The sequence below is a fragment of the Patagioenas fasciata genome, chromosome 29 (assembly GCF_037038585.1).
Source record: "Patagioenas fasciata isolate bPatFas1 chromosome 29, bPatFas1.hap1, whole genome shotgun sequence".
NCBI classification, from domain to species: Eukaryota; Metazoa; Chordata; class Aves; order Columbiformes; family Columbidae; genus Patagioenas; species Patagioenas fasciata.
Window position 1 is genome coordinate 1,167,278 of NC_092548.1, and position 25,029 is coordinate 1,192,306.

Genomic DNA, 25,029 nt, shown 5'->3' on the forward strand with positions numbered 1-25,029 from the left:
AGCTGTTAATGTTTGCAAACAGAGAGCTTATCCTGATGAGTGTGTCTCTCCCGAGATAACAGCATGAGGAGTTACAGGACACTACAAATAGCCCCTCCTGGAGAAACTGTGGGGCCTCGGGTATCTGGTACTCATAATGCCGGAGGTCTGGAGTTAGAGGGGAAGTTTCCCTTCATATGGTAGAGCAGCAGGAATGTGTGGAGCTCCGCCTGGGGACAGACAATGTCAGCTGAAGGTTGAGGAGTCAGCATGAGAGGGCAGAACAACATGGGCAGTGTTGTGGTGACTGAACATCAGCTACTGACTCATTGATGAGGAAGAGGAATGAGATGAGGCCTCCTTCAGACAAATGAAAGAAGCCTCATGTTTCCAGGGCCGTGTCCTCCTGGCAGACCTGAGATATCCCAATATCTGAAAGGTACCATCATCCAGGAGGGGTTGGAGCTCATTGACAACATCTTCCTGACACGGGTGACTGAGGAGTCAGTGGGGTGAGGTGCCCCGTGGGACTTCACACTTACAAACCACAAAGAGTTGGTCAGGATGGAACAGTCAGGGATTGGAAAGTGGAGCTGAGGCTCCTGGAAGATGATAACAAGGCAAAGAGCAGGATTTCAGGAGAGCAAGCTTTGGCCTGCTGAGGGACCTGCTTGGGTCCTATGGGATATGACCTTGGTGTCTGCAGTGCTTTTCTCTCACATTTCCTCCCTCCTCTGTCCCGCCTGCTCTTCTGCAGCATTTTTTACCCTTTCTCAAATACAATATCCTAGAGGTACTGCCAGCATCACTGAGTGGCTCAGATTTGGCAAGGAGTGGGTCCATCTTGGAGCAACTGTAATCGGCTCTGTCTGACATTGGTCAAACTCCTGTTGTCCTCTCAGAGAGGTGACAACTGTAGTACACTCACACTCATCCCCAGTTCCAGGACTATGTAAATCCCGTACAGGGTGACAACGTGTTGGGTGTTACAAACTACTTGATCATGGAGAAGAAATGGAACAGATCTTCAGTCAGCAACCTGAGGATGTCGCCAGTCAAAGAGCAGGTGCCCATGGGGAACTGTAATTGCCCTGACATTCACTGGCCAGGCAAAGCAGTGGGTGCCCACAGTCCAGGATGCTGAGTTATCTTCTTGACATAGCTGGCTGGGCTAACCAGGACACAGTGGGATCTGGTGAGTGACTGGACTGTCATGACTGGACACAGTGTGGGCTTGGTGCCAAGCGCTGTTGCTTTAACGACAAGGCTCTGGTTTTCTGAGGATTTGGCAATGCCTGTGACATCCCCCTAAACCCATTCAGCTTCTTTCATAGACCTGGCAATGGTCACCAATCACCTAAGCTACCCAGTCTCAAATTTGCTCGAATCCTCAATTTGGATCCATGCCCTAGCACTGAAATGCACATATTCCTTCTTCTACTGCCCTAAAATGAAAAAGAAAAATCAGTCTATTCCACATTAGCATGACCAGCTCATGCTCTTCAGGGCTTCTTCTTGCCTTTAACACAGTTACTGCTACACACAGACCACTCTCTTCCTGCACTCCCATGTGCCTCACAAACCTTTCGCTCTTGTTGTTCTGTAATGGGCCAACACTCCAGGAGGTTCCTGCTTCCTCCAGGCTCATGGATGATTCCTGAGAACCATCCAAGTGTGGGTGGAGATTGGCCTCAATCCATGGGCAGAGAAGGAGTTAAGCGCTATTGCTAAGTACAAAAGATGGTTCCTGGCTGAATATCGTAGAGATCTCTCCACCAAAGGATCACAGATCATGACAGAGGACCAGCAGGATGCTGTTCGGGACCTGGGACAATAGGGACGCCTTTGGACCTGTGGTGGTAGCTAATCCTCTTTCCTCCTTATTTTTTTTCTCTTTCGCTTTTCTTGACTTTCTCTATCACTTGCCTCTTTATGGGCAGAATAATAAAGTTACATTGTTTGATTGAATTATACCCCCTTGGCATTTTGGTCGCCTTAATTTTGCGTTTCAAGGTAAACGAACCAACACGAGTCCATCACAAAATGGACCATGACAATATGGCATGCTGATTCCTGCATTCAAGGAGTTGATCAAGAGCCTCATCTCCATTGCTGTAATGGTGGCTTTCAGGTCTGGCTGATGTGCAGGTCCTGTACATGGATGCTGACAACTGTTGAACAACCTGCTCTGAAAGGATTAACAAGGTGGGCAGTTCCTTCTGGAAGGGTATTAGAACAGCAAAAAAGAAGAACCTCACTTGGGACAAATGAAAAGGGATGCAAAGGTTGTGGTTAGGACTGTTCACGGTTACTTGTAAAGCAGCCCTGCACCTCATGTGAATTATTTCTGTGATCAGAGAGAACCTGAGAGATTTCTCTACATTGAAAACATGAAGCGGATGAAAGGACAGTGTCATTCAGGCTCAAAGGGACCTCAGGAGGTGTCTTGACCAACTTCCTGCTCAATGTGGGGTCAGATCAGATTACTCAGGGTTTTATCCTCCCTTGGATAAAAAATATTGCAGGGAATGATGCTGGATTCCTTGCTGACTTCCAGGCAACAGACCATCAATGTTGTCCCCACATCAATCCTGTTGTTTCCTCACAGAAAGCAAAGAGGATAGGCAGGCACAATGTACCCTGGGTAAACACTGATCTTCAGGGTCTTTTCCAACTTAAATGATTCTCTGATTCTATGATTTCAGTCGGAACCATTTCAATTCCCATCACCTCCAGCTTCCCTCAAGGGCGGTTGTTGTGTGGCACAACTGTCCTGGCTCTCCAGGCAGGTTGGGCATGGGTTTGGTACCTGCATTGGCAGTTTTCCCCTTCTTGGGGTAAAAGGCCTTTGATGGGAGATGGTTGTAGAGATCTGGGGGGCAGAAGTCTGAAGTTGTCCTTTCAAAATATGAGCAGGCTGGGCTTTGGAGCTGAGAGACAACAGAGATGCTCTCAAAGATGTTTTTCAATAGTGATACTATCACCAGTAACAGTCACATGGAGCTCCTTATTCTCAGTGATGATGATAATGATGAACCAAACATTTTAATTTCATTCTCAACAGTCATTCTTGCTTCTCAAAAGAGCTGCTACATTTCAGCAGCTGACCTTCTGCATGAAGTTCTTAGACCAGTGCTTTTTCTCTCTCTTCTACCTTTTTTATCCTTGAAAGAGTACACATCTTGGGCAGAATTGCCCCCAAATCCTCCTTCTTCCATACCTGTTCTCCTTTTTCTGGTGTGAGGCAGAGGTGGCATAGGGAAGTTGTTTCTTTTTTAGCCAAAGAAACTCAAGGAACAGAGAACAGGTCAGTTCAAAGGCACAAATGAAGACAGAAGGTGTCTTGACCAGCCTCCTGCTCAAAGCAGCCTCAGACCACATTACTCAGAGCTTTATCCAAACACATCTTGAACACTTTCTGGGGTCAAGTGGATGTGCACTCCTGGGAAACAACTTCCAGATTGTTTTTACCCATCTAATTGCACACTGACAGAGACTATAATATCCTGCCTTGGACACAAGAATATTGTGGGGGATGATGCTGAATGCCTTGTAGACTTCCAGGTCACAGACCACCACTACTCTCCCCACGTCCACAACACTGTCCTTTCCTCACAGAAAGCAAAGAGGATGGACAGGTACAACCCACCCTGGGTAAACCCCACCACCTTCTCTTCCAGACACCCAGAAATGGGGTCCCAGTGGACATGCTCTGGGCAGAGCTCTTAGTTCCCCTGTTCACCCATTGGCCATTCTGAAAAGTGCACACACTGTGTGAGAGCTGCCAGTGGTCAGGGAGTCCCCCCAGTCTCCATGATCTTTCCAGGATGGTGCAGAGTGGCCTCCCTGTGACACCGTCCTGCTGTCTCAGCTCCTGGGATGCTGCCCCTGCTGTCCCATAGACTGGAAAGGATTGTGTTACTTCCAGTGACCCTGACTTGATCCCCATCCACTGCTGGTTGTTCTCCTCCAAATTCCTGTCTCAAGTCACAGTGGTCTGGGAGAACTTAGTGGTGAAGATGGAGGACAAGAGATACCGAGAATATAACTTTTTTCCCTGATAAAATTCATCAGTGGCCACACAGTGTATTTCTTTCTCCTTTAGGTGTTCCTGAAGCAGTAACAGCTCATTATGGGCCCTTAAATTGCCTTACAGGTCTAGACTGAGTTTTGATCTGGACTGTTGCTGTGCTTGGAGGCTGCTGTCCTTGCAGACCAGATGAACTCACTTCTGCCACCCTGCCTGGCAGTTCATTCCACCCGTGTCACAGCTCTGTCTGCAGCACTGGCAGCTCCAGCTCCCCCAGGCAGGTCCCTGGCTGAGGCCATTGCCTCACATCTGGGCTGAACCACCCCAGCTGTGGCACCAGCCCAGCTCTGACCTGCCACAAGAAACCTGGTACAAGTGTCCAAGAGCCCATGTGTGCAAAGGCTTTGCTTCAGAGCACAGACATGACATGGCCAAAGATTGATGAACTCTAGACCTGGCAGTATAAAACAAGAATAAAATTGCTAAATTCCTTCAACTGAAGATATTCCTCCCCCAGCTTGGAGAAATTATATCCTTTGCTTTAACATTCCTGATGTCCAGTCTAATGATGGGACAAGAAAATATTACGTAATAGAAAGAACACAATTCTGGCAAGAAGTGTCTGTGCAGAGGAGAGAGAATCAACATCACTTATTACTTGTGGTTGTTTCAAAGGATATGCCCCTGGAGCCCCAAGGACACGTGGAGGGAGCCCAGAGGGGACAGAGAAAGGGACATCATGGGCTGCTCCTGTGCTGCTGAGCTGGGCTGGGCTCCTGGGGCACAGGGAGCTCCTGGCAAGTGGCAGCGCTGCAGAGAGACAGCTCTGCCCAGGAGCAGCTCCTCTGCACACGCAGCAGGGCTGAGGGCTCTGCCTGCAGCACCGAGGGCACAGGAGCCAGGCAGAGAGAGGGAAATGCAAACTGGGGTGGGAGGATGCTGAGAACTCACTGGAAATGAAATCTTAACTGATTGCAGGGCATTGAATCTTCAAATCATGTTCGGATCTTCTAAAGCTGTCACATTGCAGATAACACAAGAGATGTGAGTACAACTCTCAGACACCCTCTGATGTACAGGAGTAGGACATGCTGCAGAGCAGGGATTGCCTTCTGAACCTTCAGAGGGACAGGGCATGATGGCTGCCTTTGATCACGGATGGCTGCAGGGGTGTAAACGCAAATGTTCAGGCAGGGGTGCCCAGGGCTGTCCTGCAGAGCAGGGTCCCTGCACCCCAGGGCTGTGCCAGGACAGGGACTCTGCCGCCTGCCAGGGTCAGCGCTCAGCCTGCCCGGGGAGATCCCCACGGTGCTGAGCGGAGAAGCTGTGCGGGGAAGTAGCAAACGCTATAAGGGCAATAAAGGTCCTTCTGCTATGGAGAGGGTGCTCACAGCTCCTGATCATCAAGGGATGCACAAGGACAAGATCAATCCAAGGATTGCCAGACAGATAAGGAGCTTTCCTGAGCCTGTCTTTTCAGTTTCCCATCCCAAGGGGCGGGGGGTGCAGGAAACAATAAAATGAAAATGAGCACCAGCATCAGATAGCCTGGACTCATCCACCTTAGTCTGACCTGTCCTGTTTTCCAACCTGCAAACAGGAAGATGCCCCCAGGCAGTGCCCTTTGAACAGGCAGGATCTGCAGGGCCAGGGGGAGGGCACAGAGGGTGGGATGGGGTCTGTGAGCACTGACAGGGAAGAGACATGGACAGGGAAACACCTCCCAGGGGGAGAATCTCCAGGCAGCAGCGAAATGATCAGAAATGAGAGGAAACTAAACCCGGAATTGTTATGGGAGGGAGAACAGAGAAAAGTCCCTGTGATCCCCTGCAGTGCAGATCCCTCCTGTGAGCAGCCCCCTGGCCTCCTGTCCCACCCAGCAAAGCCTCTGCCCTCAGGGCCGGGGGCTCCAAGGCATGAAGCAGCTCCTGCGCAGCCAGAGCTCCAGTTCCTCTGCAGAGCACAGGGGCTGAGAGCAGCTGCCCGGCAATGCTGGTGTCTGGGAGGTGGCTGCACAGCTGGGGAAGGGTGACGCTGTCTGAGTGCCCGGCTGCCTCTGCCCTGGCCTCTCTCACACCCACCCTCACCGCATTGTCCTTCTTGCTCCCCTGCTCTGGGTCACTGCTGTTGGGATCTTGTTCTTGCTGTCAGGCTCTCTGGGGACGGCAGTTTCAGCTGCAGAGTCACAGCCTGATCTTGTGGGTCCTTTCCTGCAGGTGTGTCCATGGGAACATGTGTCCCAGCTTTGCTCTGACCTGTGGGGCTATGGGCAATGCAGTCTGTGGGGCTGGGAGTGAGCTCAGTCTCCCTGAATCAAATGCCATCATTAGGACCCTTGATTGTCTCGTTAAGGTTTCCTTCCAAGCTGTGAGCATCCATCCAGGATGCCAACCTGTCCAACAGCATCTGTGTGTTATCTGAATCCCAATGTAGAAGCACAGAAATGAAGCAACAGACAAAATGCTGTTTGGTTGGTGAAACAAAATCGTGTGTGTCCTGGGCTAAACGTGGGGTGCTGAGACCTTAGGAAAAGGTGAGACATGTCATGGTGTGAGATGGATCCCTCTGCTCTAAGCAGTGCCTGTTGGCTTTTCAGGGTAACGTGGGAGTGTGATCAGGCTCCATCTCAGAAAGGTGCCAGCCCGGGGCAGCTGGAGCAGGACAGAAGGACAGACCAGCTGCCCTTACTCTGCACTGACCCACAGGCATCCTCTGGTCTCGCAGGACTCGCTCTGTTCTCCCTGAGTGCAGCAGAAATGCTGAGGGTTTCTGACACCCAACAACACTCCCCAGGGTGGGAGCGGGGAAGGAGCTGCAGAAACACCAAACCTCTCCAACTCAGTTTCTCAGGCCTGGGGTGCAGATGCTGACAGCCCCTTCTGCACCAGGAGCGGTTCCAGCTGACAAAGCTGAACCCCAGGACTGGCCCCTGCCCACCCAATCACACAGGGTCAGGCTGACTGATCAAGAGCCCCTGGGCAGAGACCCTGCTCTTCATTGCACACTCATCAAGCACTGACGTGGGCTCCAGCCAGGACGTTTTCCTGAAAAAAGAAAAGTGTCTCTTTGTGGGAGGGTCTGTGGGAAATGCCTTTGGTTTGTCCCAGAGAAGTCTCCCCTAACTTGTCACTGTCCTTTCCTCCTTGCACACGTCCTCATGCCCACAGGCAGCGAATGTCCAACAGCAGCTCCATCACCCAGTTCCTCCTCCTGGCGTTCACAGACACACGGGAGCTGCAGCTCTTGCACTTCTGGCTCTTCCTGGGCATCTACCTGGCTGCCCTCCTGGGCAACGGCCTCATCATCACCACCATAGCCTGGGACCAGCACCTCCACACCCCCATGTACTTCTTCCTGCTCAACCTCTCTGTCCTTGACCTGGGCACCATCTCCGCCATTGTCCCTAAATCCATGGCAAATTCCCTTTGGGACACCAGGGTCATTTCCTATGCAGGATGTGCTACCCAACTCTTTTTGTTTTTATTTTTCATTTCAGCAGAGTATTCTCTCCTCACCATCATGTCCTACGACCGCTACGTTGCCATCTGCAAACCCCTGCACTACGGGACCCTCCTGGGCAGCAGAGCTTGTGTCCACATGGCAGCAGCTGCCTGGGCCACTGGGTTTCTCAATGCTCTGCTGCACACGGCCAATACATTTTCACTGCCCCTGTGCAAGGGCAATGCTGTGGACCAGTTCTTCTGTGAAATCCCCCAGATCCTCAAGCTCTTCTGCTCACACCCCTACCTCAGGGAACTTGGGCTTCTTGTGGTCGGTGCCTGTTTAGCATTTTCGTGTTTTGTGTTCATTGTGGTGTCCTATGTGCAGATCTTCAGGGCCGTGCTGAGGATCCCCTCTGAGCAGGGACGGCACAAAGCCTTTTCTACCTGCCTCCCTCACCTGGCCGTGGTCTCTCTCTATGTCAGCACTGGCATATTCACCTACCTGAAGCCCCCCTCTATCTTTTCCCCATCCCTGGATCTGGTGGTGTCTGTTCTGTACTCGATGGTGCCTCCAGCAGTGAACCCCCTCATCTACAGCATGAGGAACCAGGAGATCAAGGATGCCCTGTGCAAACTGATGACTGATATTTTCCTGAAGCAGTAGTCTTCTTGTCACCTTCTGCATAGCAGTTATAAAACAATTCATTGCATTACATCTTCTTTTTTTGTGTGGTTTGTTTGTTTCTTTGTGGTTTGTTTTTCTTCTTTAATTTTTCCTTTTTTTTTTTTTTTTTTTGTGGTGGTTTATTTTTCGTCACTAGAATATTGTCATCCCCTTTGTAATTCACTCTCTTATGTGCCTTTCTGTCTGAGTGGATTTTTAAATAAAGAGTTGTTTTTATGTGTTTAACCATAACAAAGGCCACCACAAATATTTGGGAATATTTCCTGAAACCCTTACTCCAAGGTATTTTTGGAGCTGCAGGGACAGTTTGTGTGTTTGTATGGAAGGAAATAAAGGTCAGGTACGGCAGTGTCACTGGGGAGCACCGTCTCTGGATCTTTGGGGGCTGTTTTTTTTCCACTTCCAGAGTTTCCTTCCCACCCCTGGTGTTGGTTCAAGGCTTGAGTGCTCTGGCAGCTTGGTCACCATCCTGCTGTGTGTGAGACCTGTAACCGCAGGCAAGGACAGGCAATGGGCACTGCTGTGACAGAGCTGGCATGCATAATGAAGGGTGATCTCCTCAGGACAGTGCCTGTATGTTTATGTGTTTTTACAGAGTTTCTCTCAAGAACAAGCCCAAGAAAGTTGCCCACGGATGCAAACACCATTGTACAGCTGAGCAGTGTGTGTGTGCAGGGCTGGCACACAGCAGTGTCCCCTCACAGCCAGGCCTCCTGCCAGAGACCTGCAGGACCAGCAGAGCAGGGTACGACTGGTGCCCGTGTGCACTGGACACCCCTTTGGAAGGAGCCTCAGGTCAATCATCATGCATTGGCCCCTCAGGACTACCATTTCTAACCCTGGCCTCCCACCTTAGCTCAGAGAGGTTGTTCTTCTTTCCATGAAGATACATTGAATGAATGGGTCTGAAGTCCACGTTGCACTGTACAGGTGAGTTGTAAACATGCACATCATGTATGTGAGGTGAGATTAACCCAAGCGAGCACAAATGCCATCAGCTGTTCCGTGGGGGTACCATGAAGGCCTGCTTCCTTGAACTGGGATCTTCTTCCTTGAACCAAGGTCCATGTGTCCATTCCTCATGATGTGGGAAATCTGAGATGAGTACAGAGCAGGTGACACACCAAAGGGATGGGATACTTCCCATCCTTTGAGTGTCGTACCAGGAGGCCAGAGGGACACTGTGACTCCTGCCTCTGTGTGAAAAAGGGACAGACTCTGTCTCTGAACATCCCTGGGTGCATAAGGAGTTCTCAAGGCCAGGTCAGATCCGGATGCTTGATGGAACCCTGATATTGGTCAAACTCCTGTTGTCTTCCCTGAGCAGCAGCAACTGTAGCACAGCCAACTCAGCCCCGGTTCTAAGAATGTGTCATGTAAATCCAATATCGGGTGATAACGTGTTGGGTGTTACAAACTACTTGATCATAGAGAAGAAATGGAAAATATCTTCTGTCAGTAAGCTGGAGAACTCTCCAGTCAATGAGCAGGTTCCTATGGGGACCTGTAATTGCCCTGGTATTCACTGACCAGGGAAAGTGGCAGGTGCCAACAGTCCAGAGGATCTTGGGACAACTTCTTAACATGGCTTTTTGGTGGGCAGCAGGGGTGATTCTCGCCTGGATCTGGAAGTGGCAAACAAGGAAGAGTTGGTGAGGGATGTGAAAATCCATGTCCACCTTGGCTTTTGTGACCAGGAAACAGTGGGGTGTCAGGCACTAGAGGGGAGAGAGGAAGGCCAGCAGCAGAGCACAGGCTGGTGGGCTCCAGAATTCCACATAATAGGGGACAACTGCCAATAGAGGTGGTGACATAGAAGTAGGTTTGAAGTGTGAAGGAGCTCAGGAAATAAGATCAGCCTTACAGGACAGCCTGCTCCAAGCACAAGAATGATCTCTCTGAGTTCCCATGAAAAGAAGCATTTATCTTGTGAGGCTGCCCATTCGAACTCTTGGAGCTCCAGAGCAAAAAGGTAGTACACAGGAGGTAGAAGCAGGGGGAGCTGCAAAGGAAAAATTTAGAATCCTTGTCCAGGAATATAGAGATGATGACAAAATTCCCCTGGAGATGATACCTGCAGGGGAGGCTGAGAGAAGCAAGATGAGCTGACACTGCTTCCTTTGCCAAAAACAGTGGGAACATGAGGCTGCTGCTGAACAATAAGAGTAGAATCAGACAGGACTGAGGTTCTTCATGGCTTCTTTGCTTCTTGCTTCACCAGCAAGGTCTCCTGGGACTTTGTTCCTGAAGGCAGGAGTCTGGAGAACACCCAGTAGTGGATGGGGCTCAAGTCAGGGGTGACCTGAGCAAACTCAGACACCATTACAGAAAAGGAGATGGAGCATTTGACCAGCTCCCTGAACACAAGTATCGCTGTGCTCTGGCACCTGAAATTCTCAGATACAACCACCTCTTGGTCTGGAGGAGTGTGATTCCTCTTGAGGTGTCCCGGACTATGTCCTCACTCACATGGTGATTCAGGCACCCACTTTTCTGACATGTTCAGTCTTTACCAGGAGACACTCCACATCAATATGAACTGAAGGCTGCTGATGCCACCTGTTCTGGAAAGGGAGAGAAGGGCGAGCAGGGAAGGACATAAAATAAATTTGACTTTATTGCTGTTTATAATGGAAATGCTCTCTGTTTGGCTGTTCCTGAAATCTCTCTAGTCATTCACAGCAGACTTGAAGACTTTAGGAAAATGGTGCACAGATCCTTGTCTTGTAAGAGCATTTTCGGTGTTAATGAGCCCTCTGCTGCCATGATCCTGAACTGCAGCTACTGAAACAATGAACAAACCTCTAATTAAGTGAAAGGCAGAAGCAAACCCCAAGTTTCTGAGGGTGTGTGGGACCCCATGAAGGGCCATCACTGACACAGCTGTGAAGGAAACAACCAGTGCAGGGCCCTGTCCCTGGAGGCTGGTGAAGGAAAGACTTGGAGACACTGGTTACAGGTGGTGAAGGAAATGTGGAGGTGGCTCTGATGCCATGTCAACCCTTGATGCTTGTTTGTCACCAGAATGGTTGAACCCTTCCCTGGTAATTTTTTCTCAAATGTTTTTCAAGGCTTTTCCTGTGGTCAGTGTGAGTGTTTTGTGTTTTCAGGTGGGTTTTATGTCAAGTGCTGTTGCTTTAACTGCAAGGCTCTGGTTTTCTGTGGAGTTGGAAATGCCTGTGAGTTCCTCACAACTCATCCAGGTTCTTTCATACACCTGACAATGGTCACCAATCACCTCAATGTCCCACTCCCAAACTTGCTTGAATCCTCTATTCGGATCCATACCCCATCACACCAGGAGGTTCATGCATCCACCAGGCTCATGGATGATTCCTGAGGTCCATCCAAGTGTGGGCAGTGTAAGAGAGGAGCAGAGCAGGGTCAGCTCATGGGCCATGACTGAGCACAGCCACCCCAGCAGCAGCCATTCCCCATCTCCCAGGCACAGCCATGCCCGCAGCATGCAAATGGCACTGCCATATATGATTAGCTCAAGAGAGGCCTTGAGCTTCTTGGTTCTTCATGGTGCTTATTATAAACTTCCTCGCTCTCTCCAGAGTTCATGGTGACATTTCTCGTCCATAACAGCCTCTTTATGACCATGTCTTACTAAATGGTTGTCTTTTTATGGTCATTTGTTCAGAAAAAATAGTTGCAGGAAAACACCCTATATGTCAAAACTGATGTCGAGTGAAATGCCGTAAAGACCTGATGAGTTCCCCCTGTGTCTGTGTCTCTCCTGGAAGGAGTCTGTCCCAGAAGGGGATCCAGCTCCTGCCACTCTGCAGAGGCACATGAGCAGTGTCCGTGCACCTGGGGACACAAAGGGTGACGTTTGCCAGACCACCCTTCATCTGAACCCCTTAGGTGTGTGCTTGTGGATGAGGTATGAAGCCTTATAGAGAAAATACCTATTTAATTGTCATTGCCAGAGGGGCTACCACAGATGCAGGGTACTATTTTACAGATATTTAAGTGTAAGTATGTTAAATGTGTTTTTTTGTTTTTTTTTTTTTTTCTTTAAAAACTGACATTCCTAGACAAATTACACACACACTTGAAGGATTATTGATGTTTTTTAATGTGATTATCCACAGGAGGCCACCAGCTTTGCGTCTCAGGAACTGGGATGCCAGAGTTCAAGGGCAGGATGGTTTGGGCTCTCTCCTGGGATCTGGAAACTGAAACGTGCTCCCATCTCCCAACCCCCTGTCCTCCTCAGTGAGGGTGTGAGACATTCTGCCAGCGAGGGCTGAACTCACAGTCATGGCCAGTATCTTATGGCCAACTGCAGCCAATGGTGTCCTGCCAGCTCAGGATTGGAGCTTCCATTGCTGGAGGTATTTAAAGACATGGAGATGTGGCGCTTTGGGACATGGTTTAGTGGTGGTCCTGGCACTGTTTGATTTATGGTTGGACTCCATGTTCTTAAGGGTCTTTTCCAGACTACATGATTCCATGATTCTATGATTTGGGTTAAAACCATTTCAATTCCATCACCTCCAGCTTCCCTCAGAGGCTGCTGTTGTGTGGCACAACTGTCCTGGCTCTCCAGGCAGGTCGAGCACTGGTTTGGTGCCTGCATTGGCAGTTTTCCCCTTCCTGGGGTAAAAGGCTGTTGAGGAGAGACAGTTGTAGGATTTGGGTCACAGGGGTTTGAAGCAATCCTTTCAAAATCTGAGCAGGATGAGCTTTGGAGCCCAGGAAAAAAGGAGATGCTCTGAAGGATGTTTTTGAACAGTGGTACTGTCACTAGTAACAGTAACATGGACCTCCTTATTCTCACTGATGATCACGATGATCTAAATCTCTTTAATTTCAGTCCTAACAGTCATTCATGCTTTTCCAAGCATCTACTACACCTCGGTAGTTGCGTCTTGAAAGAAGTTCTTAGAACAATGCACTTTTTTAAACATTTTTTTATTATATAAAGAATACACCTCTTGGATGAAATTACTCCAAAATCATCCTTCTTTCATAACTTTTTTTTTTCTTTTCCTGCTGTGAGGTAGAGGTGGCATAGTGGAACAGTCCCTTTTTGAGACCAAGAAGGCCAAGGAACAGATCCCAGGTCAGTGCAAAGGCACAAAGGACACCAGAATCTTTATGTGGTGTGCACTGACACACACTGTCACCTGCATTTCCTATCTCTGCAGTCCCAGCTGTGCAGTAGAGTCTGGAGTTCTGAGCTCCCTTCATCTGCCCTGTGTGACACCTGTAAAATGGAACTACCCCAGTCAAATGGCTGGTTTTGATTCTCTTCACAGCCTGAAGCATCACATGGGTCAGGAGATGAACCAGGATACCCAACGAGGACTCACATGCTCTGCACTTACAGTTTAGGTGTTCACTGGAATCTCAACAGACACGTCACTTTGATATCTGGGTTCAAGGAGCTGGCCAAGAGCCTCGTCTCCATTTCTGTAATGATGGCTTTGCTGCCTGGCTGATGTGCAGACTCTGTACACGGATGCTGACACCTCTTGAACAACCTGCTCTGAATGGGTTAACAACATGGGCTGTTCTTCCTGGAAGGGCATTAGGACAGCAAACAAGAAGACCCTGGGCAAATGAAAAGGGATGCAAAAGTTGTGGTGAAGACCGTTCGGGGACACTTGTAAAACATCCTGGCACCTTATGTGAATTATTTATGTGGTCAGGGAGAACCTGAGAGCTTTTTCTAAACTGAAAACATGAAGGGGAACGAAGCACAGTGTCATTCAGGCTCAAAGGGACCTCAGCAGGTGTCTTGACCAACCTTCTGCTCACAGCAGGGTCAGACCAGATTACTCGGGGCTTTATCCAAACACATCCTGGTCACGTTCTGAGACAGACTGAGTGTGCGCTCGTGGGAAACAGCTTCCAGTGCTTGACTGTCCTCATGACTGGAAAGTTTCTCCCTTTCTACAGCACCTTTCCAAGCCCAACAATCCAGATTTTTTTTTACCCATCTATTTACACACTGAGACAGACCATAGTATCCCACCTTGGACACAAGAATATTGTGGGGGATGATGCTGAATGCCTTGCTGACTTCCAGGTAACAGACCGCCACGGCTCTGCCCACATCCACAACCCTGTCCTTTCCTCACAGAAAACAAAGAGGATGGACAGGCACAACCCGCCCTGGGTAAACCCCATCACCTTCTCTTCCAGAAATGGGGTCCCAGCGGACATTCTCTGGGGCACAGCCCTTAGTTCCCCTGCTCACCCATTGGCCATTTTGAAAAGTGCACACACTGTGTGAGAGCTGCCAGTGGTCAGGGAGTCCCCCCAGTCTCCATGAGCTTTCCAAGATGGTGGGGAGTGGCCTCCCTGTGACACCGTCCTGCTGTCTCAGCTCCTGGGATGCTGCCCCTGCTGTCCCATAGACTGGAAAGGGTTGTGTTAGTTCCAGTGACCCCTGACTTGATCCCCATCCACTGCTCGTTGTTCTGCCTCCAGTCACAGAGAACTGGGAGACCTTGTTGGTGAAGATGGAGGACAAGACACACTGAGAATATCACTTCTCTCCCTTCTTTAATTAATCAATGGCCACACAGGGTCTTTGTTTCTCTTTTAACTGTTCCTGCAGTAGTAACAGCTCATTATGGGCCCTTGAAGTGCCTTAGAGGTCCAGACTGAGTTCTGATCTGGGCTGTTCTGTGCTTGGAGGCTGCTGTCCTTGCAGACCAGATGAACTCACTTCTGCCACCCTGCCTGGCAGTTCATTCCACCCGTGTCACAGCTCTGTCTGCAGCACTGACAGCTCCAGCTCCCCAGTCAGGTCCCTGGCTGAGGCCATTGCCTCACATGTGGGCTGAACCACCCCAGCTGTGGCACCAGCCCAGCTCTGACCTGCCACAGGAAACCTGGTACCAAGTGTCCAAGAGCCCATGTGTGCAAAGGCTTTGCTTCAGAGCACAGACATGACATGGCCAAAGACTGATGAATGTCCCTTTGCACCTAAGAGTATAAAAGCAGAACAAAATGCCTAAGTTCATTCAACTGAAGATATTTCTCCCCCAGTTTGCAGAAATTAGATAATTTGCTGTAGCATTCCTCGTGTCCTATGTAAGGATGGGACAAGAAAATATGATTCTCATAGTGCTTTATTTTTTTAAACTAAATATACAGTGCTGGAAAGAAGTGTCTCTGAAGAGGAGAGAGAATCAACATCACTGATTACTTCAACTTTGAAGTTGTGCCCCTGGAGCCCCAGAGGCATGTGGAGGGAGCCCAGAGGGGACAGAGAAAGGGACATGAGGGGCTGCTCCTGTGCTGCTGAGCTGGGCTGGGCTCCTGGGACAGAGGGAGCTCCTGGCAAGCGGCAGCGCTGCAGAGAGACAGCTCTGCCCAGGAGCAGCTCCTCTGCACACGCAGCAGGGCTGAGGGCTCTGCCTGCAGCACCGAGGGCACAGGAGGCAGGCACAGAGAGGGGAAAGGCAATGTAGGTGGCTGCTTGCTGAGGGCTCATTGAGAGACAAATCTTCACAGTCCTTACATGGTAAGTCTCTAGCTGTTGGACAATACTGCTGCATTTCCTGGAGAGAGACCCTAAAGATGATACATCCCACAATTTACAGGATCTGTCAGGTCTCTCTCACAGTATCTCTGCTGTAGAGAAGAACACACTCCAGAGCAGGGCTTCCCTGCGGCATCATCAATGGGAAAGGGCATCATGGCACCTTCTGCTGAGGGTGACTGTAGGGGGAGCTCCCAGGGGTGCCCAGGGCTGTCCTGCAGAGCAGGGTCCCTGCACCCCAGGGCTGTGCCGGGGCAGGGACTCTGCCGCCTGCCAGGGTCAGCGCTCAGCCTGCCTGGGGAGAGCCCAACAATACTGAGGGGAGAAGATGTCACATGAAGGAGCAAACGCTATAGGGCAGGAAATGTGTTTCTGCTGTGGAGAGGGTGCTCTGTGGGTCAGGGCTGCTCACAGATCCAGATCACCCCAAGATTTTTCCAAGGGGATGCCTCAAGGACAAGATCAGTGCAAGGATTACCAGACAGAAATGGAGCTTTCCTGAGCCTCTCTTTTCAGTTTCCTATCCCAAGGGGTGGGGGTGCAGGAAAGGATAAAGTAAAAATGAGCTCTCATGCTTAAACAAGTCACTGAGACTCCTGAACTGCAACTGTGAGTGATCAGTACATCTGCCAGAAGGCTCATAACATCCCTTCACCACCCCTCTGCCTCTGCACAGCACCTGCATCGCCTTTGCTGGACCCGTGATCCTTAGTCTGACCTGTCCTGTTTTCCAGCCTGCAAACAGGAAGATGCCCCCAGGCAGTGCCCTGTGAACAGGCAGGATCTGTAGGGCCGGGGGAGGGCACAGAGGGTGGGATGGGGTCTGTGAGCACTGACAGGGAAGAGACATGGACAGGGAAACACCTCCCAGGGGGAGAATCTCCAGGCAGCAGGGAAATGATCAGAAATGAGAGGAAACTAAACCCGGAATTGTTATGAGAGGGAGAACAGAGAAAAGTGCCTGTGATCCCCTGCAGTGCAGATCCCTCCTGTGAGCAGCCCCCTGGCCTCCTGTCCCACCCAGCAAAGCCTCTGCCCTCAGGGCCGGGGGCTCCAAGGCATGAAGCAGCTCCTGTGCAGCCAGAGCTCCAGTTCCTCTGCAGAGCACAGGGGCTGAGAGCAGCTGCCCGGCAATGTTGGTGTCTGGGAGGTGGCTGCACCGCTGGGGAAGGGTGACGCTGTCTGAGTGCCCGGCTGCCTCTGCCCTGGCCTCTCTCACACCCACCCTCACCGCATTGTCCTTCTTGCTCCCCTGCTCTGGGTCACTGCTGTTGGGATCTTGTTCTTGCTGTCAGGCTCTCTGGGGATGGCAGTTTCAGCTGCAGAGTCACAGCCTGACCTTGTGGGTCCTTTCCTGCAGGTGTGTCCATGGGAACACGTGTCCCAGCTTTGCTCTGACCTGTGGGGTGTGGGCAATGCAGTCTGTGGGGCTGGGGAATGAGGTGAGTCTCCCTGAATCAAATGCCATCCTTAGAATTCTTGACTGTCTCGTTGAGATTTCCTTCCTAGCTGTGAGGTTTCCTCCTAGAATGCAAACCTGTCCTACAGCATCCTTGTGTTATCTGAAAGCCCCATGGAAATGCACAGAGATGCTACAACAGCAAAAATGTTGTTGAGTTTGTGAAATGAGCCATGTGTCCAGGGCTAAATGTGGAGTGCCGAGACGTTGGGAAAGGGTGAGCCATGTCATGGTCTGAGTTGGCTCCCTCTGCTCTCAGCAGTGCCTGGTGGCTTTTCAGGGTAACATGGGAGTGTGATCAGGCTCCATCTCAGAAAGGTGCCAGCCCAGGGCAGCTGGAGCAAGACAGAGGGACAGAGCAGCTGCCCTCACTCTGCACTGACCCACAGGCATCCTCTGGTCTCACAGGACTCGCTCTGTTCTCCCTGAGTGCAGCAGAAATGCTGAGGGTTTCTGACACCCAACAACACTCCCCAGGGTGGGAGGGCAGAAGGAGCTGTAGAAACACCAAACCTCTCCAACTCAGTTTCTCCGGCCTGGGGGTACAGATGCTGACAGTCCCTTCTGCACCAGGAGAGGTTCCAGCTGACAAAGCTGAACCCCAGGACTGGCCCCTGCCCACCCAATCACACAGGGTCAGGCTGACTGCTCAAGAGCCCCTGGACAGAGACCCTGCTCTTCATTGCACACTCATCAAGCACCAACGAGGGCTCCAGTCAGGACGTTCTCCTGGAAAAGAAAAGTGTCTCTGTATGTAATGGGGTAGGGGGGTCTATAGGAAATGGCTTTGGTTTTTCTCAGAGAATTCTCCTCTAACTTGTCACAATCTTTTGCTCCTTGCACAGGTCCTCATGCCCACAGGCAGCAAATGTCCAACAGCAGCTCCATCACCCAGTTCCTCCTCCTGGCGTTCGCAGACACACGGGAGCTGCAGCTCTTGCACTTCTGGCTCTTCCTGGGCATCTACCTGGCTGCCCTGCTGGGCAACGGCCTCATCATCACCACCATAGCCTGGGACCAGCACCTCCACACCCCCATGTACTTCTTCCTGCTCAACCTCGCCCTCCTCGACCTGGGCTCCATCTCCACCATTGTCCCTAAATCCATGGCAAATTCCCTTTGGGACACCAGGGTTATTTCCTACAGAGGATGTGCTGCCCAACTCTTTTTGTTTTTCTTTTTCATTTCAGCAGAATTTTTTCTTCTCACCATCATGTCCTACGACCGCTACGTTGCCATCTGCAAACCCCTGCACTACGGGACCCTCCTGGGCAGCAGAGCTTGTGTCCACATGGCAGCAGCTGCCTGGGCCACTGGGTTTCTCAATGCTCTGCTGCACACGGCCAATACATTTTCACTGCCCCTGTGCAAGGGCAATGCCCTGGACCAGTTCTTCTGTGAAATCCCCCACATCCTCAAGCTCTCCTGCTCACACTCCTACCTCAGGGAACTTGGGCTTCTTGTGGTCAGTGCCTGTTTAGCATTTTCATGTTTTGTTTTCATTCTTTTCTCCTATGTGCAGATCTTCAGGGCCGTGCTGAGGATCCCCTCTGAGCAGGGACGGCACAAAGCCTTTTCCACCTGCCTCCCTCACCTGGCCGTGGTCTCCCTGTTGGTCAGCACTGCCATGTTTGCCTACCTGAAACCCCCCTCCATCTCTTCCTCATCCCTGGATCTGGTGGTGTCTGTTCTGTACTCGGTGGTGCCTCCAGCAGTGAACCCCCTCATCTACAGCATGAGGAACAAGGAGCTCAAGGATGCCCTGTGCAAACTGATGACTGACATTTTCCTGAAGCAGTAGTCTTCTTGTCACCTTCTGCATAGCAGTTATAAAACAATTCATTGCATTACATCTTCTTTTTTTGTGTGGTTTGTTTGTTTCTTTGTGGTTTGTTTTTCTTCTTTAATTTTTCCTTTTTTTTTTTTTTGTGGTGGTTTATTTTTCGTCACTAGAATATTGTCATCCCCTTTGTAATTCACTCTGTTATGTGCCTTTCTGTCTGAGTGGATTTTTAAATAAAGAGTTGTTTTTATGTGTTTAACCATAACAAAGGTCACCACAAATATTTGGGAATATTTCCTGAAACCCTTACTCCAAGGTATTTTTGGAGCTGCAGGGACAGTTTGTGTGTTTGTATGGAAGGAAATGAAGTCCAGGTATGGCAGTGTCACTGGGGAGCACCATCTCTGGATCTTTGGGGGCTGTTTTTTTTCCACTTCCAGAGTTTCCTTCCCACCTCTTGTGTTGGTTCAAGGCTTGAGTGCTCTGGCAGCTTGGTCACCATCCTGCTGTGTGTGAGACCTGTAACCGCAGGCAAGGACAGGCAATGGGCACTGCTGTGACAGAGCTGCCATGCATAATGAAGGGTGATCTCCTCAGGGCAGTGCCTGTATGTTTATGTGTTTTTACAGAGTTCCTCTCAAGAACAAGCCCAAGAAAGTTGCCCACAGATGCAAACCCCATTGTACAGCTGAGCAGTGTGTGTGTGCAGGGCTGGCACACAGCAGTGTCCCCTCACAGCCAGGCCTCCTGCCAGAGACCTGCAGGACCAGCAGAGCAGGGTACGACTGGTGCCCGTGTGCACTGGACACCGCTTTGGAAGGAGCCTCAGGTCAATCATCATGCATTGTCCCTCAGGACTACCATTTCTAACCCTGGCCTCTCACCTTAGCTCAGAGAGGTTGTTCTTCTTTCCATGAAGATACATTGAATGAATAGGTCTGAAGTCCATGTTGCACTGTACAGGTGAGTTGTAAACATGCACATCATGTATGTGAGGTGAGATGAACCCAAGCGAGCACAAATGCCATCAGCTGTTCTGTGGGGGTACCATGAAGGTCTGCTTCCTTGAACTGGGATCTTCTTCCTTGAACCAAGGTCCATGTGTCCATTCCTCATGATGTGGGAAATCTGAGATGAGTACAGAGCAGGTGACACACCAAAGGGATGAGATACTTCCCATCCTTTGAGTGTCGTACCAGGAGGCCAGAGGGACACTGTGACTCCTGCCTCTGTGTGAAAAAGGGACAGACTCCGTCTCTGAACATCCCTGGGTGCATAATGAGTTCTCAAGGCCAGGTCAGATCCGGATGCTTGATGGAACCCTGATATTGGTCAAACTCCTGTTGTCTTCCCTGAGCAGCAGCAACTGTAGCACAGCCAATTCAGCCCCGGTTCTAAGAATGTGTCATGTAAATCCAATATCGGGTGATAACGTGTTGGGTGTTACAAACTACTTGATCATAGAGAAGAAATTGAAAATATCTTCTGTCAGTAAGCTGGAGAACTCTCCAGTCAATGAGCAGGTTCCTATGGGGACCTGTAATTGCCCTGGTATTCACTGACCAGGGAAAGTGGCAGGTGCCAACAGTCCAGAGGATCTTGGGACAACTTCTTAACATGGCTTTTTGGTGGGCAGCAGGGGTGATTCTCGCCTGGATCTGGAAGTGGCAAACAAGGAAGAGTTGGTGAGGGATGTGAAAATCCATGTCCACCTTGGCTTTTGTGACCAGGAAACAGTGGGGTGTCAGGCACTAGAGGGGAGAGAGGAAGGCCAGCAGCAGAGCACAGGCTGGTGGGCTCCAGAATCCCACATAATAGGGGACAACTGCCAATAGAGGTGGTGACATAGAAGTAGGTTTGAAGTGTGAAGGAGCTCAGGAAATAAGATCAGCCTTACAGGACAGCCTGCTCCAAGCACAAGAATGATCTCTCTGAGTTCCCATGAAAAGAAGCATTTATCTTGTGAGACTGCCCATTCGAACTCTTGGAGCTCCAGAGCAAAAAGGTAGCACACAGGAGGTAGAAGCAGGGGGAGCTGCAAAGGAAAAATTTAGAATCCTTGTCCAGGAATATAGAGATGATGACAAAATTCCCCTGGAGATGATAGCTGCAGGGGAGGCTGAGAGAAGCAAGATGAGCTGACACTGCTTCCTTTGCCAAAAACAGTGGGAACATGAGGCTGCTGCTGAACAATAAGAGTAGAATCAGACAGGACTGAGGTTCTTCATGGCTTCTTTGCTTCTTGCTTCACCAGCAAGGTCTCCTGGGACTTTGTTCCTGAAGGCAGGAGTCTGGAGAACACCCAGCAGTGGATGGGGCTCAAGTCAGGGGTGACCTGAGCAAACTCAGACACCATTACAGAAAAGGAGATGGAGCATTTGACCAGCTCCCTGAACACAAGTATCGCTGTGCTCTGGCACCTGAAATTCTCAGATACAACCACCTCTTGGTCCAGAGGAGTGTGATTCCTCTTGAGGTGTCCCGGACTATGTCCTCACTCACATGGTGATTCAGGCACCCACTTTTCTGACATGTTCAGTCTTTACCAGGAGACACTCCACATCAATATGAACTGAAGGCTGCTGATGCCACCTGTTCTGGAAAGGGAGAGAAGGGCGAGCAGGGAAGGACATAAAATAAATTTGCCTTTATTGCTGTTTATAATGGAAATGCTCTCTGTTTGGCTGTTCCTGAAATCTCTCTAGTCATTCACAGCAGACTTGAAGACTTTAGGAAAATGGTGCACAGATCCTTGTCTTGTAAGAGCATTTTCGGTGTTAATGAGCCCTCTGCTGCCATGATCCTGAACTGCAGCTACTGAAACAATGAACAAACCTCTAATTAAGTGAAAGGCAGAAGCAAACCCCAAGTTTCTGAGGGTGTTTGGGAGCCCATGAAGGGCCATCACTGACACAGCTGTGAAGGAAACAACCAGTGCAGGTCCCTGTCCCTGGAGGCTGGTGAAGGAAAGACTTGGAGACACTGGTTACAGGTGGTGAAGGAAATGTGGAGGTGGCTCTGATGCCATGTCAACCCTTGATGCTTGTTTGTCACCAGAATGGTTGAACCCTTCCCTGGTAATTTTTTCTCAAATGTTTTTCAAGGCTTTTCCTGTGGTCAGTGTGAGTGTTTTGTGTTTTCAGGTGGGTTTTATGTCAAGTGCTGTTGCTTTAACTGCAAGGCTCTGGTTTTCTGTGGAGTTGGAAATGCCTGTGAGTTCCTCACAACTCATCCAGGTTCTTTCATACACCTGACAATGGTCACCAATCACCTCAATGTCCCACTCCCAAACTTGCTTGAATCCTCTATTCGGATCCATACCCCATCACACCAGGAGGTTCATGCATCCACCAGGCTCATGGATGATTCCTGAGGTCCATCCAAGTGTGGGCAGTGTAAGAGAGGAGCAGAGCAGGGTCAGCTCATGGGCCATGACTGAGCACAGCCACCCCAGCAGCAGCCATTCCCCATCTCCCAGGCACAGCCATGCCCGCAGCATGCAAATGGCACTGCCATATATGATTAGCTCAAGAGAGGCCTTGAGCTTCTTGGTTCTTCATGGTGCTTATTATAAACTTCCTCGCTCTCTCCAGAGTTCATGGTGACATTTCTCGTCCATAACAGCCTCTTTATGACCATGTCTTACTAAATGGTTGTCTTTTTATGGTCATTTGTTCAGAAAAAATAGTTGCAGGAAAACACCCTATATGTCAAAACTGATGTCGAGTGAAATGCCGTAAAGACCTGATGAGTTCCCCCTGTGTCTGTGTCTCTCCTGGAAGGAGTCTGTCCCAGAAGGGGATCCAGCTCCTGCCACTCTGCAGAGGCACATGAGCAGTGTCCGTGCACCTGGGGACACAAAGGGTGACGTTTGCCAGACCACCCTTCATCTGAACCCCTTAGGTGTGTGCTTGTGGATGAGGTATGAAGCCTTATAGAGAAAATACCTATTTAATTGTCATTGCCAGAGGGGCTACCACAGATGCAGGGTACTATTTTACAGATATTTAAGTGTAAGTATGTTAAATGTGTTTTTTTGTTTTTTTTTTTTTTTCTTTAAAAACTGACATTCCTAGACAAATTACACACACACTTGAAGGATTATTGATGTTTTTTAATGTGATTATCCACAGGAGGCCACCAGCTTTGCGTCTCAGGAACTGGGATGCCAGAGTTCAAGGGCAGGATGGTTTGGGCTCTCTCCTGGGATCTGGAAACTGAAACGTGCTCCCATCTCCCAACCCCCTGTCCTCCTCAGTGAGGGTGTGAGACATTCTGCCAGCGAGGGCTGAACTCACAGTCATGGCCAGTATCTTATGGCCAACTGCAGCCAATGGTGTCCTGCCAGCTCAGGATTGGAGCTTCCATTGCTGGAGGTATTTAAAGACATGGAGATGTGGCGCTTTGGGACATGGTTTAGTGGTGGTCCTGGCACTGTTTGATTTATGGTTGGACTCCATGTTCTTAAGGGTCTTTTCCAGACTACATGATTCCATGATTCTATGATTTGGGTTAAAACCATTTCAATTCCATCACCTCCAGCTTCCCTCAGAGGCTGCTGTTGTGTGGCACAACTGTCCTGGCTCTCCAGGCAGGTCGAGCACTGGTTTGGTGCCTGCATTGGCAGTTTTCCCCTTCCTGGGGTAAAAGGCTGTTGAGGAGAGACAGTTGTAGGATTTGGGTCACAGGGGTTTGGAGCAATCCTTTCAAAATCTGAGCAGAATGAACTTTGGAGCCCAGGAAAAAAGGAGATGCTCTGAAGGATGTTTTTGAACAGTGGTACTGTCACTAGTAACAGTAACAGGGACCTCCTTATTCTCACTGATGATCACGATGATCTAAATCTCTTTAATTTCAGTCCTAACAGTCATTCGTGCTTTTCCAAGCATCTACTACACCTCGGTAGTTGCGTCTTGAAAGAAGTTCTTAGAACAATGCACTTTTTTAAACATTTTTTTATTATATAAAGAATACACCTCTTGGATGAAATTACTCCAAAATCATCCTTCTTTCATAACTTTTTTTTTTCTTTTCCTGCTGTGAGGTAGAGGTGGCATAGTGGAACAGTCCCTTTTTGAGACCAAGAAGGCCAAGGAACAGATCCCAGGTCAGTGCAAAGGCACAAAGGACACCAGAATCTTTATGTGGTGTGCACTGACACACACTGTCACCTGCATTTCCAGTCTCTGCAGTCCCAGCTGTGCAGTAGAGTCTGGAGTTCTGAGCTCCCTTCATCTGCCCTGTGTGACACCTGTAAAATGGAACTACCCCAGTCAAATGGCTGGTTTTGATTCTCTTCACAGCCTGAAGCATCACATGGGTCAGGAGATGAACCAGGATACCCAACGAGGACTCACATGCTCTGCACTTACAGTTTAGGTGTTCACTGGAACCTCAGCAGACACGTCACTTTGATATCTGGGTTCAAGGAGCTGGCCAAGAGCCTCGTCTCCATTTCTGTAATGATGGCTTTGCTGCCTGGCTGATGTGCAGACTCTGTACACGGATGCTGACACCTCTTGAACAACCTGCTCTGAATGGGTTAACAACATGGGCTGTTCTTCCTGGAAGGGCATTAGGACAGCAAACAAGAAGACCCTGGGCAAATGAAAAGGGATGCAAAAGTTGTGGTGAAGACTGTTCGGGGACACTTGTAAAACATCCTGGCACCTTATGTGAATTATTTACGTGGTCAGGGAGAACCTGAGAGCTTTTTCTAAACTGAAAACATGAAGGGGAACGAAGCACAGTGTCATTCAGGCTCAAAGGGACCTCAGCAGGTGTCTTGACCAACCTTCTGCTCACAGCAGGGTCAGACCAGATTACTCAGTGCTTTATCCAAACACATCCAGGCCACTTTCTGGAACAGAGTGAGTGCGCACTCCTGGGACACAGCTTCCAGTGCTTGACTGTCCTCGTGACTGGAAAGTTTCTCCCTTTCTACAGCACCTTTCCAAGCCCAACAATCCAGATTGTTTTTTTACCCATCTACTTACACACTGACACAGACCAGAATATCCCACCTTGGACACAAGAATATTGTGGGGGATGATGCTGAATGCCTTGCTGACTTCCAGGTCACAGACCACCACTGCTCTGCCCACGTCCACAACACTGTCCTTTCCTCACAGAAAGCAAAGAGG

General features: G+C 49.8%; 1 protein-coding gene across 1 annotated transcript; it reads left to right on the plus strand.

The window, feature by feature from the left end:
* Positions 1–18,139: 18,139 nt before the first annotated feature.
* Positions 18,140–18,904, plus strand: LOC139825805 (olfactory receptor 14J1-like). The gene has a single exon (XM_071800100.1). The coding sequence runs from the start codon at positions 18,140–18,142 to the stop codon at positions 18,902–18,904; it is 765 nt and encodes a 254-aa protein (XP_071656201.1).
* The last annotated feature ends 6,125 nt before the right edge of the window (positions 18,905–25,029 follow it).